Source organism: Semicossyphus pulcher, unplaced genomic scaffold, assembly GCF_022749685.1.
Source record: "Semicossyphus pulcher isolate SPU_LCO1_2020_fin unplaced genomic scaffold, fSemPul1.0.p SCAF_9, whole genome shotgun sequence".
NCBI classification, from domain to species: domain Eukaryota; kingdom Metazoa; phylum Chordata; class Actinopteri; order Labriformes; family Labridae; genus Semicossyphus; species Semicossyphus pulcher.
This window is the reverse complement of record NW_027211770.1, coordinates 7,774,596-7,792,757: the sequence shown is the minus strand read 5'-3', so window position 1 is coordinate 7,792,757 and position 18,162 is coordinate 7,774,596. Positions and strand designations below refer to the sequence as shown.

The window sequence follows — 18,162 nt, the reverse complement described above, 5'->3', positions numbered from 1 at the left end:
ACCATAACTGACCCGACCTGTCAATGGAGGTTGCTGCAACATTGCTGTGATTGGTTAGGTTCAGACGTTGACAAACTTGCCAGGAGCGTCACTGTTTTTAATTGACAGCTGATCCTATTATTTTGTCTTGGAGGGGGTGGGACATCTGTGTATTGGATCGAATTGAAGTTGAAAGAGGCTTTCAAGGTGCATTTATTGTTGTTAGATTTTTTGTACAGAGTCTGTGAACTTCTTGGCGAGCTACTTAAATCCAGGCTGCAGCTCGTAAGCTACCTGTTGGAGACATATTATTTCAGTAGTCACCAGTTCTTATGATGGTAAATGTTTGCGTTTGTGCCGGTTGCACAAATTCTAATTCGATGGGACATCAAGCCCACCGTTTTCCTGAAAGGAAGAGGAACGGAGCTAGCTTTCGTGCCTGGGTGTGTTTTGTGCAGGTGAAGAGACGGGACTTCGGGACGGGACACACAAGCACCTATCAAACAAAGTATCAGGAAACTGTCACCGCTCTCTCTCTCTCTCTCTCACACAACGCTGTGGCACCGTAAAATGTAGTACGGATTTACTGTTATAGACAGCAATATGAAATACAACTGATACAAGCTGACACTTGCCCAACTATAACGGGTAAGCATTACTGCTTCACTTGCTACTACTCATGATTTGTTATAGCCCTATGTGATAAACTTTAAAATGTTGTGATGTGAGCAATAACACTGCATCGTTATGATCTGTCAAGAAAAAGTAAACATTTTTGGTGTATTTGTGATATTGTAACTATTATTCTAGAAATCGACTATTTCGGTTTGTAGTTCTTTTTGTTTGTAAATTAGGCTTCTAAAAAGATAGATTTATTAATTATATCAAATAACTAGTACAGCCAAACTTCTAATTACATTGCACCAAATTATATATGTTAGGAAAAAGTACGGATGTGAGGTTATTTTTGGTAATTTAGCCAAAATAGTCGAATGCACAAAGTTCCAACACACACAATGTCATTCGGTAGCCACCGGTGGCCTCAGCATTAAGATATATTTAATATACTTAATACATGAAGGTAGATCCAATCAAATGAAGATGAAAATAATGGTAAAATAAGGTTTTGTTTTAACTACCGCCCACTATGTGATGTTGTTGAACCAGGGAATCTGTGTGTGTAACAACTTCGGTGTTAGAAGTCACCGTTGTGGTCATTTCGCATAATTTGTGAGACCGGGTTTCTTGCACAAGGATACTTGTAGACTGGAGGAGCCACTATATCCCGCTAGCTGTCACACTGTGGACTGATTTTGTTTTTCATATATTCTCATGTGTAAATGGAAAAACTGTGCATAACCATTTATCACACAGAGCGTCACATACATCATGGGGACAGTTGTGTTTGACACTAAATAAGGCATTCTGGTTAGCTTAGCTCTTTGGGCAAAAAAAAATGTGCCATCCAACTCCAAGATGGGAAAGCAGTGTAACAGATCCTTAGTGCTGATGAAGGATTAGACTCTGAAGCTCATCACTGTGATGATGGATGCAGAGTTGTGACAGCGTGTCCAGTCAGAAGCACACACTTCAGCTCAGCCCCTCCATCACTGACACCATGATAACTGCTTCTGTCTCCCTGAAACAGCCTTCATGACAAAACCGCTCAGACAAATCCCAGGCTGCATTTTATGTAGGTGTTTTTGGAGTGAAGCCATGTTTGTTGCTGGTTGTATGTTTGTGTATTGTATAGCCATGTGCTGACTCTGTCACTGTGCGCTACATTGTGAATGAGGTGACAAATGTTTCTCACCAAGTGCACCATTTATCAAGCCTGGCTGCCCTTCTAGTTAATGAAGTCGGGGAGCCTCAGAGCACACAGCGCTCTCCACTCCCACCAACTTGGACAAACAGGAAAGCATGAGCGATCACACCGCTCTTACTGCTAACCCCTCCATCCTTCTTTCTCTCAGTCTATTCACCAACAACAAAAGAGACTCCTCAGCTCCAAAGCATTTAGGAGTGAAGAAGCAGCTGTGGCTCATACCGGCCATTCAGTCACATTCATATTCAGAAGCTTATTCAGACCACTCTCTTGGATTTTCTGAGCTCAGTAATCACAAAGAAATAAGCAAATCTCTTTGATATGAGCCACATACAGATGAGAGGATTTGGGTTCCAAGAAGTGGAGTCCAACTTTTGAGTATCAGAAATTACCTACTCCAGCCCACTTATCAGAAAATGATTGGCAGTGTAAAGCATTGCTATTAGGTCACTATGAGCTACTTAGTGATTATCAAACCTTTCATGAGGGTTTTTGAGATAACTACAGGTTATAATGAATCCTTCCCTTCTATTTAACTTTTTTAAAGGTTGGTAAGTGTTACAGTATTGTAAAGAGTTTTTTCATGATAACAAGAATAACATTCAGTTATTAATGCCTTTGGTACCTGGTTACTTTAAAGGTTTTCAGAGATCTGCATTTTGCTGTCATAACAAAAGATGAGATGGTTGATATTTAGCTTGGTTAGCTAGCTTTAGCACATGTTTTTTTTTTCTTTTGCATTTTAAACCTTAGGTGGAGCAGTGGTGTGGTGGTTAGCTCTGTCACCAACGCCCACTGCAAGAAGCTTCCTGGTTTGAACCAGTTCAGTTGGAGTTTGTATGTTCTCCCAGTGCATGCGTGGGTTCCCTCTGTGTAGCCCAGCTACACAGTCCAAAGACATGCTCAGTGGTAACTCTAAATTACCCGTATTGGTGTGAGTGTGAATGGTTGTCTGTCTATGTGTCAGCCCCAATGACTGTATATATAGATGGACAACGCGTCTCCATCTGCTCCCATTGTACGAAATTGATGCCAAAATAGCCCCTGTGATAGGCGCTGCCATCTTGCGATGGTGACGTCATATGGATCCAGAGACTGCACAGTACAGATCGGAGAGTGAAGCGGCCGTAGTCACTTCTGCTAACCCACACATACACTTAACTTACCGAAAAAACAGCAAGGATCCCCGCACACCAGCGTCTTTAACAGCAGAACAGCTTCTTTGTGTTGGTCCAGAGGTTAACGTTGGCAGGTATGGAAACTTCAATGACCCCCAGTCTTTGACTTTTCCTAAAAGTGTGCTCCGTAGCGCCCCCTATTGTTAACAAATGTCAAGATAATGCCAGATTTAAAAAATGGCCATTTATACCTATAACACACCAGCGGGTCAAATGTACCCATATAGAACAAAGTCATTTTCACGCTATTCATTATGTGCGTCAAGATTGATACATTGTTTGTTGCTATGGAAACGCCTTTTCTTGTACTACTGTGTGTCATCAAGTTGCTCATCAAGTCATAAACTCTAATTCAACATGGATAAGAGGGAGATGCATGAATGTAAATCAGGCCTTACATTTACTCAATGCCTTGAGTGAAGGTGAGTCTGATGGTGAGGCGGTCTCCGGACTACATGCTGTTCGTTGGTTTGTTTTCTGCAAAGCACTTTGTTCAGAAAGTGCTTTGCAAATAAAGTTATTTGTTATATATATATTTCATTATCATGTTGTCATTTTGTAAGCCGCATAAAGACACAACAACAGCGTTTCATTATAAAACTTTGTGTTGTAAAATGATAATAAATGAACCTTGTACCAGCCACACCACTTAATTCACTTTCTGTGGCTTTCAAGCTCTTTCAGTAAGCTTTGAACCAGGAATAAATGATGTGAGTCATGTCTGACCTGGCTAGCTAAATGTTAGCTAGCCACTGGAAATCACGTGGGAATTGTACATAAATTGGAGGACATATTCTGGAATACTGTGTGCAACAACCAGGGCTAAGCTAGCTTTTGAACGTCAGTAAGTAACCCCAAACTGTAGCCAAGTTACTGTTTTTAAAGATTTGAGGCACTTTGACTGTCACCTACTTCATCTTTTTATCCTGAAGTGACCACATTTGGAAAAGAGAGTGAAGTTAGCAAACGCTAAATAACAAGCTAGCCTGGTTAGTTAGCTTGGTGAACAGGGTGCATCTGTTATTCACAGTAAATATTGTATTCATTCTGATGCAAATTTTGCTTTAATCAGGGATTCAAAAATGTTCTAACTGAAAAACTGAAGTCTCCTCAGAGTCTTTTAGCACAACCAACTGCTCAAGAAGGCACTTTTCAGGTTGCTGTGGACCCATTGTGTCAATCATAGCCAGCCATAAAGCCTGCCCTGCTGTCCATTTCACTTTAGATGGGAACATAATTCCTACTAAATATAGATCATGCTGTAATTAGAAAGACTAAGACCAGTAACAGAGGTAAAAAATGTAGTGAGAAGTAAGGTAATTTTCTCATAGATTTACATACACCAAACTTATTTTTGAAATCAGTGGAGTCGCCGGCTGTTCATTAGAAAGAATGCAGGTTTAAGGCTCCACGCTGACTTCCCTTTGCAGACCTATATAACATTATTTTTGTGAAATAATAATATTTTTCTTGTTAGATGAGATGTAAAATTGTGTGCAAATGTTGGAAAAAGGTAATATTTCCTTTTTGTTTAATTTAGCAAAGGTCAAAATACGATGAAATATCATGGAGAAGAAAAACTGGGAGCTGTGATGACATCATGGCTAAACAGAATTCAAAGAGTGAGTGAAGAAATGAACACACACACACACACACATCTACACTAATCATCCTCTGACTTATCAGACTGCCAAAGCGTGAGCGATGATTCCATTAATGCAGTGACTGGCTAACCGCTGTGCTTTCTGAAAATGACACAGGTGTGTACCATTAAGACAGAAAAGAAGACAAAATGTAGGGAGAGCATGCTGATTACCTTTCTCAGACTGAGAAACAAACTTTTTTTTCTGGGGGATTTCAATGGGTGGGCTAAATGCAATGTACTAGAAACGTTAACGCCTAGTCGTGAATTCAGCTGTGTAGTGGAGAGAATAATCATCTCGATGCCTATGGAGAGGAGTGTGGAGGGGCATGTGGTGAGTGCTGAAAAATTGGCATCTTCTGGAGGCCTTGAAGAAAATACTGGTTGAGTAGTTTCGACAGAATTGGAAGAGACTAAACTTGGGAGAAACTGAGGCTACATAGTGTGGAGATGGAAAGTATTTCTGGCCCTGTGACAATGATAAGAATGAGTTTTAAGACTTTTTTTAAGAGAGTCGCTTCAACATTTATTTAACAGCGATTTAGTTTAAGAAATTCTAAATACTGTAACCCCTATTGCACCAAAATTAGCACGGTGACCCGACTCTTTTCCCATTGCCAGTGAAGTATACTCCTTTCGGTCTCTTTTCTGCTGCGTCGACGTTTGACGTCACAAACGCGCCGAAAACAGGGTTAGCAAACAACAGTACGCACAAAGAACTTGCATTATACTCTTTGGTAATCAGCATGGAGGCCAGTAAAGATGTGACGGTGGTTAGGTCTTTATTGTATCTATTACTCATTCAGTCTATTTATCAAACTCGGTGACAACAAATTTGGAACGATGTTTGAGCGCTGCTTGGACGGAGATGGGCAGAATTTGTAGCTGAGGTGACAAGGAACTTCAATGCACGTCATAGCATCCGGCAGAAAGGGGGTGGAGATTAGCATGTCGACCCGGCTTTTGTGTTACCATCATCATCGTGTTCCCTGATCGGAGCTGAGGTGCTAATTACCCGGGTCTACTGCAGAGTCATTTGATCCGGGTCTGAATTTTTCCCATTAAGCAAAAAAGCCAGATGTTAGCGGGTTTTTTGACCAGTGGGACAGGGGTTTAACAGAGAGCACTACTTTGTTTCTGTTTTCTTCCCACAATGCACTTTTTCTCAATGCAAGTTGAAAATTTATCATAGGAAAAGATAATTACTGCCTCAGATTCTGTGTGTCTCGCTGGAAGACAATAGTTCAGATACAACGTGCTCGGCTCCTCACTATTTATGTCATCACATTTCGATGTAAATGGTAATTTGTGAAGCAGTTATTACTGGAAGCAGGTGGTTCCCTCCCTTACATTTCTTGTGGAATCTTGTAAGAGTGTACCCTGCTAACCATAGTGTGAAGCACCATATATCTATTATTAGCACATCAGACTATGAATTGACTTCTTGGGCGTGGGTAGGGCTGTCAGCTAGAAGGCAAAGCCATAAAAACAGCCAATTTAATGTGGACACCCAATTTAGAGTTTTAGGATGGGGGTCTCAGGGGCTCACGGCCAAAGGCAAAGCTCAGTGAAGTAGCATCCGCCTTATAGTCTGAGGATTATCTTCTCTTTCTTTCTGCTCTCTCTCTCTCATGCAGCATGCTCCTCTTTCCAAGTCCTCACGAAGAAAATAATTGCAGCTCCCATTAAAGAAATTAAAGAACCTCGTGCTACGCTCATGACAAACACCACCACGCTGCCACTTCTTGTGGTTGATGTTACCCAATAGTGAAAAGACCTTCAGATGAAGACCCCTGTGGATTGTTGCTTTGCTGGGAGTGCAGCACATCTCCTCTAGCTGTCTAGCTGCCTCGGGCTGCTTCTGCCGAGATAAATGTGGTAATAGGCTGGGACTATGTCAATTGTCGAGGGGGAGGGGGAGCAGATAAGAAGCATCTGAAGTCCTCAGAGTGGGAGGGAAATTCTTTATACACCGTGTTGCACTGAAGCCCTCACCTTTCACCCCAGAGGCACACCTGCTTGAGCATGTCCACTAAACTAAATAGCAGTATAAACACCTCAGATTGTGTCTGAAACGATAACAAGCTGCAATAAAACTGCTCTCTAACTTTTACCTCTCTCTACTTCGTGTCGGCCAGCTGACAGCAGCGAGGCAGGTAATTAACCAAGGCTCCACACACACACAGACTGGTTTTTCTCTGCATCATGTAGACCTGCACTCGCATAAGGCCATTACTCTGCCCAGAGCAGGTAGAGCATCAATCAGTCTGTCATGTGGTGATGCAGGGGAGGCTTTTCCCACTTGAACATGAGAGGAAGCCCCACTAAATTCCACTCTCAGACAGACAGGGAGTAATTCTCGGCCAGACTTCAAAAGACACTTTTTGAGTGTGAAATTTAAAGTCCTTGTCAGCTTCATGCATTACATATATAACCTTCACATCTTGTTATTTTTCTTTAAAAGTTTTCAGACTTGCCATCATACAGTAAGACTCTGTAAGTTTACCGTGGTGGATTTAAGGGATATGACATGAAACAGAGGCAATTAAAGTTATGCAAGTTGGTGAAGTGATCAATTAAACAGAGCGACTGAGCAGAACAGGAATGGCGGAGTGTTGCAGGGTATTTCGTAATAAGATAAAAAGTCTAAGATTTTTCCAAAACTTGTTCAGACTCGATAAGCTCTGACTTATTAATTGTGACGACACAAACTTGTAGCATCTTTTGAGTTTTGTGCGCTGGAATGAAACACAGGAAAACTTCATTTGGTGTAAATCATGGTCTTTTTTCCCCCCAAGTCTTTATTCATTTTCTATCTTATTAAAACCTTAGCGTTGCAAGATTTTTTCATAAATATTCAACACCTAGGTTCTGTTTCATAAATTACTTGTGCATAACAGTAAGTGTTGTCTAACTCAACATATCTGCAGGCTTTTACTATCTTTTACATTGTCAAGACTAAATCTGTTTGTGCAGCATTCAGTCTTCCCTAGACAGCAGAGTCTATGCCTAAAAGCCTATAAGAGCAAGGCGTGGCTTAACAAGAAAGGGGTTTCTGGGGTTGAAAACAAACAACTGCTAAGAAAAAAGAGAAATACTGGTTGTTAAGTGACTGAGGGAGTTTAAAGTTATAATGTCGTAGATCTCTGTTTTGTTCTCCTTGGCGCCACCTATGGCAATAAAAAGTAATTGCGGGAGCACACTTATATCCAGACATTGTGCGTGTGTGACGTCCACGGTTGGCTCCGGTTGTAACTCTTGATTTTCCTCGCCGACGGTCGCTTTCCTTTTTAGACAGTTTGCCTTCATCTGAGCGTCGAGTTTGTTTCTTTTTCTTTGGATTTTCACTTATTTTTTAAGTTGTATCTGTAGTCATCGATCTGTTCTTTGTTTGTTCAGCCATAGTAGATTACTGTTTACTCGCTACACCTGCAGAGACCGGAAAAGCAGCCGCTTAGCTCCGCCTACCCACTCTGGCAGACCAACCACTGCTAGGTGATGGAAAACGTGTCACTAACTGGGCGCCGCTTGTGATTTTTTCTGTAAAAGTCGCACCACACACCCAGTCTGTAATACTGCAAATGCAAAGGCTTTCATCAGTGGGCCATAAGCTCGATCACCATTGTGTTACCTCATTTGGTGATAGATAGTGACTTAACAGACATTTATTTAAATGAAAATCTTCTATTCTCCTCTATTGATGAGTTAAAGATCACTTTAAACAGACTGCTGGAAGTTTACTATAAGTAATCACATATTTACTAAGAAATGTTTTTTCGTATTCATTTAGAGAGTTATTGTGTAAAATCATGATTTCAACCACAATTAATAATCACCCCAAAAGAACAAGTCCAAGAGTCCAAGTTTGAATGATGCATGTGTTATTTGAGTGAGTGTAATAAAATCCTGTCATTTTAAGAGACAAGGTTTATGTAATGCTTCTAAAGTCCTCGTAGACTTTCTTTAGACCAGTCAATCTTATTCCAAATCTTACTTAAACAGAAGAATTTCATCATTTTGGGACAATGCTGTCTCAGAGGTGGATCTATGAATGACAGGTATTCTCTAAGTGTGTAAACAAAATCTTCAGTGTCATTAAACACATCAGCACCTTCTGCATCAGAGCTCCCCTCGCTGGTGACTGACAGAGCTGACATTCAAATGTCAGCTGCAGGAGGCCTCACAGGGTGCACATTACAGCTCAGATGATGCAGTGTAGTAGGTTGCTGCCTGAAAGTTTGTATGTGTGTGTGTTCAAGAAATGAACGCAAGTCCTTTGAGGAAACAGTCGCTCATAAAGCTTGGATATTAATCTGCTCTTGAATGACCTCAGTTCAGCCTTACTTGGTTCAGGTTGTTGCGGTTTCAAGTTTTTCCAATTCAGTTCAGGATAAAACTACATACTCATAGTTCAAAAGTGACTCAGATCACAGCAGCTTTCTAACATTTAATCTTTATGCTGATTCACATTTAAAGACATATTTTTTTTTTTAAGATGATTTTTTTTGGCATTTTGCCTTTTATTGTATAGGAAAGCTGAAGAGAGACAGGACATGTGGGGAGTAGAGAGTGGGGGAAGACATGCACCAAATGGATCGGCAGACTGGGAGTCGAACCTGCGATCAGTGTGTCGAGGACGGTAGCCTCTAGACATGGGGTGCCTGCTCTACCAACTAAGCCAGGGGTAGTACCATACATTTATACATTTTGAACGTCTGTCAAATCAAATAAAGAAAATACAATTAGGCTAAATAGTTTTTACAACAACGCTTATAACTTTTACACAGAGCTCTCATAATTAAACATTAATAATAATGAATACTTCAATATTTGTAAGGAAATATAGTGTGTGTTTGTATGTGGGGGGTCTGGGGGGTCTCCCCCGGGAAATGTTGAGTGTCAAAACCTTTATTTCCTGTATGTGTGGTTTATTTTATGCCCCAGTTTGTGACAGAAGTGTCTTTATCTGTAAATGAAAACAAATAATATAATGTCTTGTACTACTGGTAGTACAATGATGTCCATGCAGAAATCAAATGAAAGAGAGAGACAGCTTTACCTCTTCACTTAAGCTGCTATCTCTCTGCCTCCTGACAGAATTATCAAGATTTGACCAAAACAGGGGGATTCACTTTATATTTTATTTTATGTTTGCCACATTTTATTTTATGTTTTGTCGAAATGCAGTTGCATTAGACTTTTTCTCATGGTGAGACATGGCGAGTTTTAAAACAGGCAATAACTATGAAATAAATAACATTTAAACGCGCTGTACACTGACGGACTACTGGAGAGAGCGAGAGCGAGGGGGAGAGAGAGGGCCCATACCGGTACAGATAAGAACAGAACTGCGGAAATAAGAGGAAAACTAGTCATGATGATGAAGCCTGATGTAGCTCTGTGTAACTCTCAGGTTTATCAATGAAGTATTTGAACTAAACTGCAGCCTGGAGTCTCTGTTAACAGAGACAAATGGAGTGACAGTGTCAGACAATGCCCGCGTTTAATAATCGCCACAGTCACGGAACATATACGAGTCTGTCCAGTCTTAAAAGCTCGATTTTGTCTACTGCTCTCATTTTATAGCACACCACGTCTACTTGTCTACCCTAACTCACTTATTTTCTCCCACTGTGTCTCTGTAACTCTCTTGTCGGCTGGCTCTTCAATCTGTATCTGTATTCTCACACACCCACTGGGTCAGTCGCGATGTTAATCTGAGTGACAGATTTGATTGGCTGAGTAGCGTCACGTGTGATGATGATTTACAACGAATGCATTGGTCTGCAAGTTTCTTGGATCCCCAAATCACCACTGCAAAGACAAAAAAGCTGCGCAGGTTAAAATAGATGCGCTTGTCAAAACTGTAAATAGGTCTGGGTCTGCCGTTTGGGGACCGCTGAACTAAGCTATACTAGCGCCCCAAGATATATGGTTTTACAATGTTGGATTTCCAGACTAAACGTGGGTGAAGTTTCAAATCTGTAGGTAAAAGTATGCTGGAGTAATCCACAGTTCAGTCTGCAGACTGCTGTTAACACCAGGTTTCACAGAGTTTTTTCTACATGCTGCACTTTGTGATGTCACAAAGTGCAGCCTCAGCAGGCTTCAGAGAGCCGGTCAATCAGAGGAAAGTGGACTTTTAACGGCGGGGTTTCTTAAAGGGACAGAGCTGACCGAGTCATTTCAGGCAGAGGCTGTATGGGGGCCTGCACAGAGCACCAGTGTGAGAAAAATGATGAGTTCTTTTAACTGTAAATTATGCTAAGCTACTCCACATGTATTACATGAAGTGAAATATGAAGCTTGAAATTAGCATAATACCCCCCCTCCAGCTGTGTGCTAACTTACATTACAAGTGATGCATTAAACCTAGTGAATACAAAATTCATCTACAAAGGTAAAGTTACTTTCTGATTCAGGTTATCCAAAAATATATCCTGAGCCTGAATAAACAAAAATGTTGGTATGAGACAGAGAACTGAACCCTGTCAGCAGCATCCTTCTGGGAGACAGAAAAAAAATAGGGCTCAATCCTCCAAAGCTGACCTTGAGATATACCGTTCTTTAAAAAATCATGAGAGGATGAAAAGGAAATGTCATCTGAATGTAAAGGAATGGTAACATAAAAAAGTGCTTTGTTTATCCCGAGGGAAAAAAGACTTAAACCCTTTTAGAGGTGGTAAGTGGCATGCAACAGCCAGTTCAGAGGTGACTTTGTTAAAACAGATGGATGGCCTGCGTGCATGCTGTGTTTGGGTACAGATCACCACTCAGAGGAATGAGCAACTTTCTGCTGTCAGCTCTGCCAATTGCATGAGATCCATGAATAAACAGTTTTCAAGTCCTGACACTTGAAGTCTTGACTCCAGCAGGCGTCTGTCAATGTTACTGTCATTCTTCATGACAGCAGCTACCGCAGATGCCCTTTGAGTTAAGCAGTTTCCTTTGCCATATAAAGCCATGGAGATGTCATAGGCCTCTTGCTAGCCTCCCTAACTGGTGAAATCCTGCACCAACTTATTTTTTGAAAGGAAAATTTAGACACTGTAGAGCGTTATCAAGGCAACAATCAGCATCCGACAGATAGGACAGCGTGAATGAATAACAAATAGACATGACTGTGTTCCTTCTCCTCTGGGCTGCTGTGAATCACAAAAGACTCGCTGATGTCAGTCGTGTCAGAGGAGCGGCTTCAGTTTCACATCATGCCACATCAGCGAGCCCACAGCACACGTCCTGCTGCATCCAATTTCTGTTGCTACAGAAACCCTATTAATTGTGTCTGTCATTTTCAGTTTGATACTTTTCATTACTTGCTCATTTGGATTTTACTCAACAGAAGCTACATTTGTTATTTGTCTGGCTTGACAGCGTGGATGCTGGTGTGATCTGGATGTCGATTTTACTCAAAGATTAAACCTTCCTCCTTTATACACTTTAAATAATAGGTCTGAATGTTTGCTTTGCTCAGAAGTCCACCAGCCTTTTCTGATTTATGGTCATTTATATGATGCTTTGCAAAGCCTGTAAATGTTAATAGTTTTTCTCTATGATTCATTATCAGATGAAGGTTTTAGTGAAGTAAAATGTATCAATGTAACAGTGAATAGCCTTCAATCATATCATCAGTTGTCCAATTCATCTTGTAATGTAATTTAATGTAGTTAATGTAAATGATTTTTTAAGTGACATTTTTATGCCTAAGGGCAAGTGACAGCGGTGGCCGGAGGCTTTATGTTTACCATCTGTTTGTACGTAAATCCACCCTGTTACTGTGAACACAAAGTATCACAACAGCTTGAGGGAATATCTTAAAAATTGTCTCAAATGTTCACAGTGACTCAAAAAGGAAATATTGGTGGTCAAGGTCACTTTGATCTCTCAAACAATGTTTCTCTTCATTACCCAAGAATTCAAATGCAAATTATGAAAGTATTCGACACAAATTAATAGGATACAATGCTGAATTGATTTCATTTTGCACCCAAAAGGTCAAAGGTAACTTCACTGTGACCTCATGTCCAAGTCTCATGAAACAATACCTCTCAACATATCCGTCATCTTTAGTTCTGCTGTCATGAATGTGTGTTTGTCTTCTGACACACTCTGTAGAGAAATACTGAGAGAGAGAGAGGGAGACTTTCTCTGGTATTATTTCACTCCTGAAAATGACCTTGGTGTGACCTCTCCTTTTATGTAGACCCACTTACGCCATTGCTTTGTTTTTATGGTAATTTTTCTTTCAGATATCCTCTGTCCTTGTCCTGGCTACAGTTAAAGTGTCTTCCTGCATGAAACGCTGATGGATTTCCTTTTCGAAATAGGCACACGCTCTCTATCTCTATAACAATGCACATTACAGAATATAGTTCACTTTAAAAAAAGAGAGAAAAGGTGATAATTTGAGAAGCCAGCACATCAAGACTTACCAATTGTAAAATAACCATTTTAGGACAACACAAATAACCTCACATTATCAGACATGGTAAACACACCCAGACAAGTGTCCACACACATACTGCGGACTAAAGCTAGTGACGTGCATCAGGGGGTTTATGGCTATGAATGGATGCTCCAGAGCATTAGATGGGGTTGTGATTTCTTGGGGCGTCTTGATAAGCACCCTCCAACAATTGGTCGCCTACTTGAGGAAGAGGCCTTTATTTGGAAACACTGTATATAGCATTTCATTTAACCCCATAAACACCAGCCTAACACTGAGTTTGTTTGACAGAACACACTGATGATTACATGCCCAGTACTGTGCCCTACAGGTCGTAACAAAGAACACACTTTAAACACTGTTGCCATATAAACATGACATGATATTACATTGATTTAGCTGATGCTGTTATCCAGAGTGACTCACTGTAAGTGTATGTTTACTCTGGCTGTAGCTCGAAGATACAGTTTGGACCGTTGTTTCTATATCAGTCAATTTGAACTTTGGTTAGGGGTTCCTCTAATGTTTTTTGATGTTGTTGCACAAAGCAATCTGTTGAATTTGCATTAAGATTTAGAGAAGTACCCATGTTGTTTTGGTTTTTCAAGAGGAACAAGCAAAACATTTTGTTTCCCTTTCAGCTGTTCGAAAAGTGAAAACAATAGTTGTTAGTAAAGAACTTCTGAATCATGCAGACAATTGAAATCAGCCTGTGTACTTACATTTCTAACTGTGGCAAATAACTGACTGTATTGGTAACTTACTTAATTTTGGTTTTCTGAGACTGCAAATAAACCATGAACTATTGAGCTTTTCAATAACAAATCAGTAATTTCTAATTACTTTTTTTTTTTTTTAAACATGTAACTTTTAATTGTTAACACATCTGCTACATGCAGAAATTACCAACATGAAATGATAGCCACTGTCTTAATAGCACATTTTGTAAAACTAATATAATCGCCTAAAGGGAGGTCAAAGAAACCGTCTGCTATAGAATAAGACATTGATTACAGGTAAATGTATTAACCAGCACTGCCGCTGTGTGGTGGAACAGAGTATTGCAGTGTATGAAGGCATAGGAACCATTTGACCGTTGTTGTTTCCTGTCGGATTGTGATAAGTGATGGTAAAACCCGTAAAATCAAAAACGCAGCCTGTTTTTCCTTACACGATCTATCAAGTCACACGTTTACACTAAATTGTTTTAAAACGTTTATTATACGCTTTGTTTGGCTTGTGGCGACTGGCGGGTTTGAGACCTAAGACTGCTGTGTTTCATGCACCGGTAACAGTTTGTCGTTTTAACTTTTTCATGTACGCCACAGAGTCTGGCAACGTTATTGATAACACTGAGGAGAGGGACCTGTTTTAGTCATACCTCTGTGTAAGTACACGCGCGAGATGTTACTCGTTCACAGTAGTTGAACGTGATGTCGCGGCTTTAGATTGACTTTGATTTAAAACATTAACATGTTATTTCTCTCTTTTCAGGTGAAAGACTATGAGTAAAGAGAACAGGATGAGGGCAACAATAAACCAGAAGCTGACAGAGACGGGGGAACGAGACAGGTAATTTAAAATAATCTAAACAGCTAGAAGTTTGTCAGGGCCAAAGTGACTAATGTTGTAATTAAGATGAAGAGGATGACAGGTTTGATCAATAATATATGGCATAAATATGCCTGTTGTATGACACGTGTTTTTATCTTATTGACAGACTGAAGGAGTTACTGAGGGCTAAACTGACTGAGTGTGGATGGAAGGACCAGATGAAAGCTCACTGCAAAGGTACAGCTGTTGTGAAAACTCATAGCATAGATAGCCATTGATTTGCTTTTACTGATTGTCTACCAAAGAAGTGAAAGATGCCTTCATCTACTTACTCTCTTATGAATCTAAAATGTCCTGTTTTAATTATTAGGTTTATAGGATTTCTCTACCGAAAATAATTTTGATCCCAATTTAAAGGTTAAACACATAGAATAAACCTTTCACACCCAGATTCACACACTGACGGCAAAGGCCTTAATGCCATCCCCAGTCAGGATCTATGCACAGTCATACGCTGAAGGCTATGCCTTCAAGAGCATTTTGGGGTTCAGTGTCTTGCCAAAGGACAGTTACACTTGTGGCTGTAGCAGTCAGGAATCAAACCACCAACCTTCCAATTGAGAGATGACCCACTCTGCCACTGAGCCACAGCTGCCAAATATGTAATATGCTTTTCTTTTTTTTACAGAAGTGATCAAAGAAAAGGGCTTGGAGCATGTCACTGTGGAGGACCTGGTGGTTGAGATCACTCCTAAAGGAAGAGGTATCTTAACTTGACTATTGGGAAGACCTGGGGGCCGTTTCAGAAAGCGGGTTTAGTGAAAACCCCGAGTTTGTTAGCCCTGAAATGAGGGAAACCTTGGGTTTGCCCTTTCAGAAAGAGAGGTAACTTTAACTATGGTAACTTTAACTATAGTAACTGTGTCTGTGAACCTAACCTGGTCGCGAGCAGGTTCTCTTCAGGAAACTCAGAGTTTCGCTCTGTCTCTTCCCTCTAGAATATAAAACCCTCATTCGACTTCCTCATTCATTCAGCCCGTCTCACGCGTGTGTTTGAGCGGTTACCGAATTAAAAGAAGAAACGTTGCGTCTCTGTGCTGCTCTGACCGCTTTGCAAAAGTCTTTTATAATTATGATAAAAAAAATCAAAAGACAAATCTGTATCAAAGTCATTAGATTTTCCACCACCACTGCCGAGAGCACTCAAATAAAACAGCGTAAATTATTGGATTTTTTGTTTTTAAACTAACACAATTCAGTTTAATCAACATAAATTATAATGTATGTGAAGTCAGCATCATGTTAGGGATAAAGCTAATGCACATTAAAACAGCCACTGAATGATATTTCATTAGTTTAATATTTAAAATATGATTGAAGTGAGGTTCAGCCATGAGCCTGTTCTGCCTGAGCCGCACCTTTGAATGATGTTCTGGTATTTTATTTTTAAGTGCTTCCATTTACGTTTTTTTCTCCCGCCGGATTGCTCCTAAATTAATATAAATGTAAATTCCGGTCGTGATGAAGTATTAAATAAATAGTTGAGTAGAGTTGATTGAACTAACTCTGATCAGCTGTTCTGGAACTGAAAACTCAGAGTTTCCTATCTCAGAGTAGATCAACTCAGAGTTCAGGGTTAGACTCAGTTTGTTGAACCTGCTTTGTGAAACAGACCCCTGATGGTGCTGTCATGTTTTCTTGCTCCTCGCAATACTTTCTGAAACTTAACCCTAAAAGACTTGACATTACCCTACAAGACAACATTGTTGAGTATATGCTTGTAATATCCGTACTGGATTTTGTTTAGTGTAAATTTAAGATCAAAAGAAACATTTAGGCTTCACTGCCGTTCACTCAAAAGTGCTGTACAGTTACCATGTCCTTGATCCTTTAAGGACCAACACACCAGTTACTTCACCACCAGATGCGTCATTAGGAGGTGGTGCTGTCATGAGATGTTGTGTTTCCAGAAATGGATGTGGATGTGAAAGTAGACTCAGAAGTTTAGCAGCATTAATTGTGTCTTACTGTTCAGGAGAAAGTCATATGATGGTAATCTTTCTCTCTTGCAGCGTTGGTGCCAGACAGCGTCAAGAAAGAGCTTCTCCACAGAATAAGAGCCTTCTTGGCTCAGCACGCCTCATAATTTATATTTTTACCGTCTTAGCATTTCCATCGACCACTTGCCTATATGATCATTATACAGAATATTTTTAAGAAATTAGTTTACGTTATTTTTTAATTAATATCTTGAATTTTCAGTGACAAACAGGCCAACATGTAGCTATTGGTTGTGTGTTTGTACTGATTCAGTTACTACAGCTTTCACATACTTGCAAATGTATTGAACTTGCACTTTTAGTTGTACTTTGTATATTAAATCTGTTTCAATAAAGTTGTTGATTCGCTCGACTTTGTTGACAATTATCATTTTTAAATAATAATATGAATGAAAAGCAGCATTTACAATCCTGACTGCTAATTTTATAGAATATTTAAGTTGTTACTGGGTGGATACATGGTTGGTGATTGCATTACACATGAAGTCTATACCAGAACACTATATTTACGCCATAAACTTTAAAATGTGTAAGTGTTCGGTAAGATAACTATATCAAGGATTAAGTTGTACATTTGCTCAAACAAAGTCTGAGTTACATTTTATAACATATAACAAGTAAGAGTATGACTGAATCCAGAAATAAAACCTGTGTCTATAAAGTATTTGTATTTAAATGGACATACAAAATCTTCATTTGGTGTCTAAAAAGTTACTTGATCACAATTACAATTAATCATCTCCACTAGCAAAAGTTAAGAATAACTTAAGCTTTGGGTGTCCTTTTATAATCTCTCCAGCCACAAAATTGTAAATGCATTTATATAGCGTTTTTAAAGCACTTGTACACTACATGTCACATTCATAAACTGATGGCAGAAGCTGCTAGTGCTAGTCTCCAATCAGCATCTAATCTAACCACCATGCAGGCACAGTTATACACCAATGGCTTTGCCTTTGGGAGCAATTTGGGGTTCAGTGTCGTGCCCAAGCACACTTCGACATTTAGACTGCAGCAGCTGGGGATCAAACCACCAACTTCTTGAGAGAAAGACCACCAACTCTACCACAGCCGCCCCAACACTGCAGACAGTTTTGCAATTTAATATAACATGAACAAAATGTTGTCGTCCAGTCGTTTTCCATTGGACCTCACATCAAAGTGAGGAGCAAATGTGTAGTAAATTATCACTTGCATCAATGCAACACGCAGATTTACACTTGCTCTTCAAAGAACATTAAAACACCAAAAGAATAAACTGAAGTATCTGACAGGAAAAAGTAAGTTACCAAAGTAACGTGAATCACAACCAGCTGCAGCAGTGAATTAGCTTCACATCATTTATTAATTGGACTTAAATCCAAAAAACCTTGACCTTGTAATGACAAGCCTGCTGCTGCTTTACTTCCCAGAATAACAAAAATGTTCCCGACAGGGGGGATGGCAAGAAAGAGATCATGATAAACAGGAGCGGATGC

General features: G+C 39.9%; 1 protein-coding gene across 1 annotated transcript; it reads left to right on the top strand.

Annotated features, from left to right (window-relative positions):
• The first annotated feature begins 14,201 nt into the window (after positions 1-14,201).
• Positions 14,202-17,036, top strand: eny2 (ENY2 transcription and export complex 2 subunit). The gene is made up of 5 exons (XM_069656788.1): positions 14,202-14,457; positions 14,565-14,642; positions 14,791-14,861; positions 15,313-15,387; positions 16,697-17,036. The coding sequence occupies exons 2-5, from the start codon at positions 14,575-14,577 to the stop codon at positions 16,768-16,770; spliced, it is 288 nt and encodes a 95-aa protein (XP_069512889.1). The 5' UTR covers positions 14,202-14,457; positions 14,565-14,574; the 3' UTR covers positions 16,771-17,036.
• Positions 17,037-18,162: the final 1,126 nt, after the last annotated feature.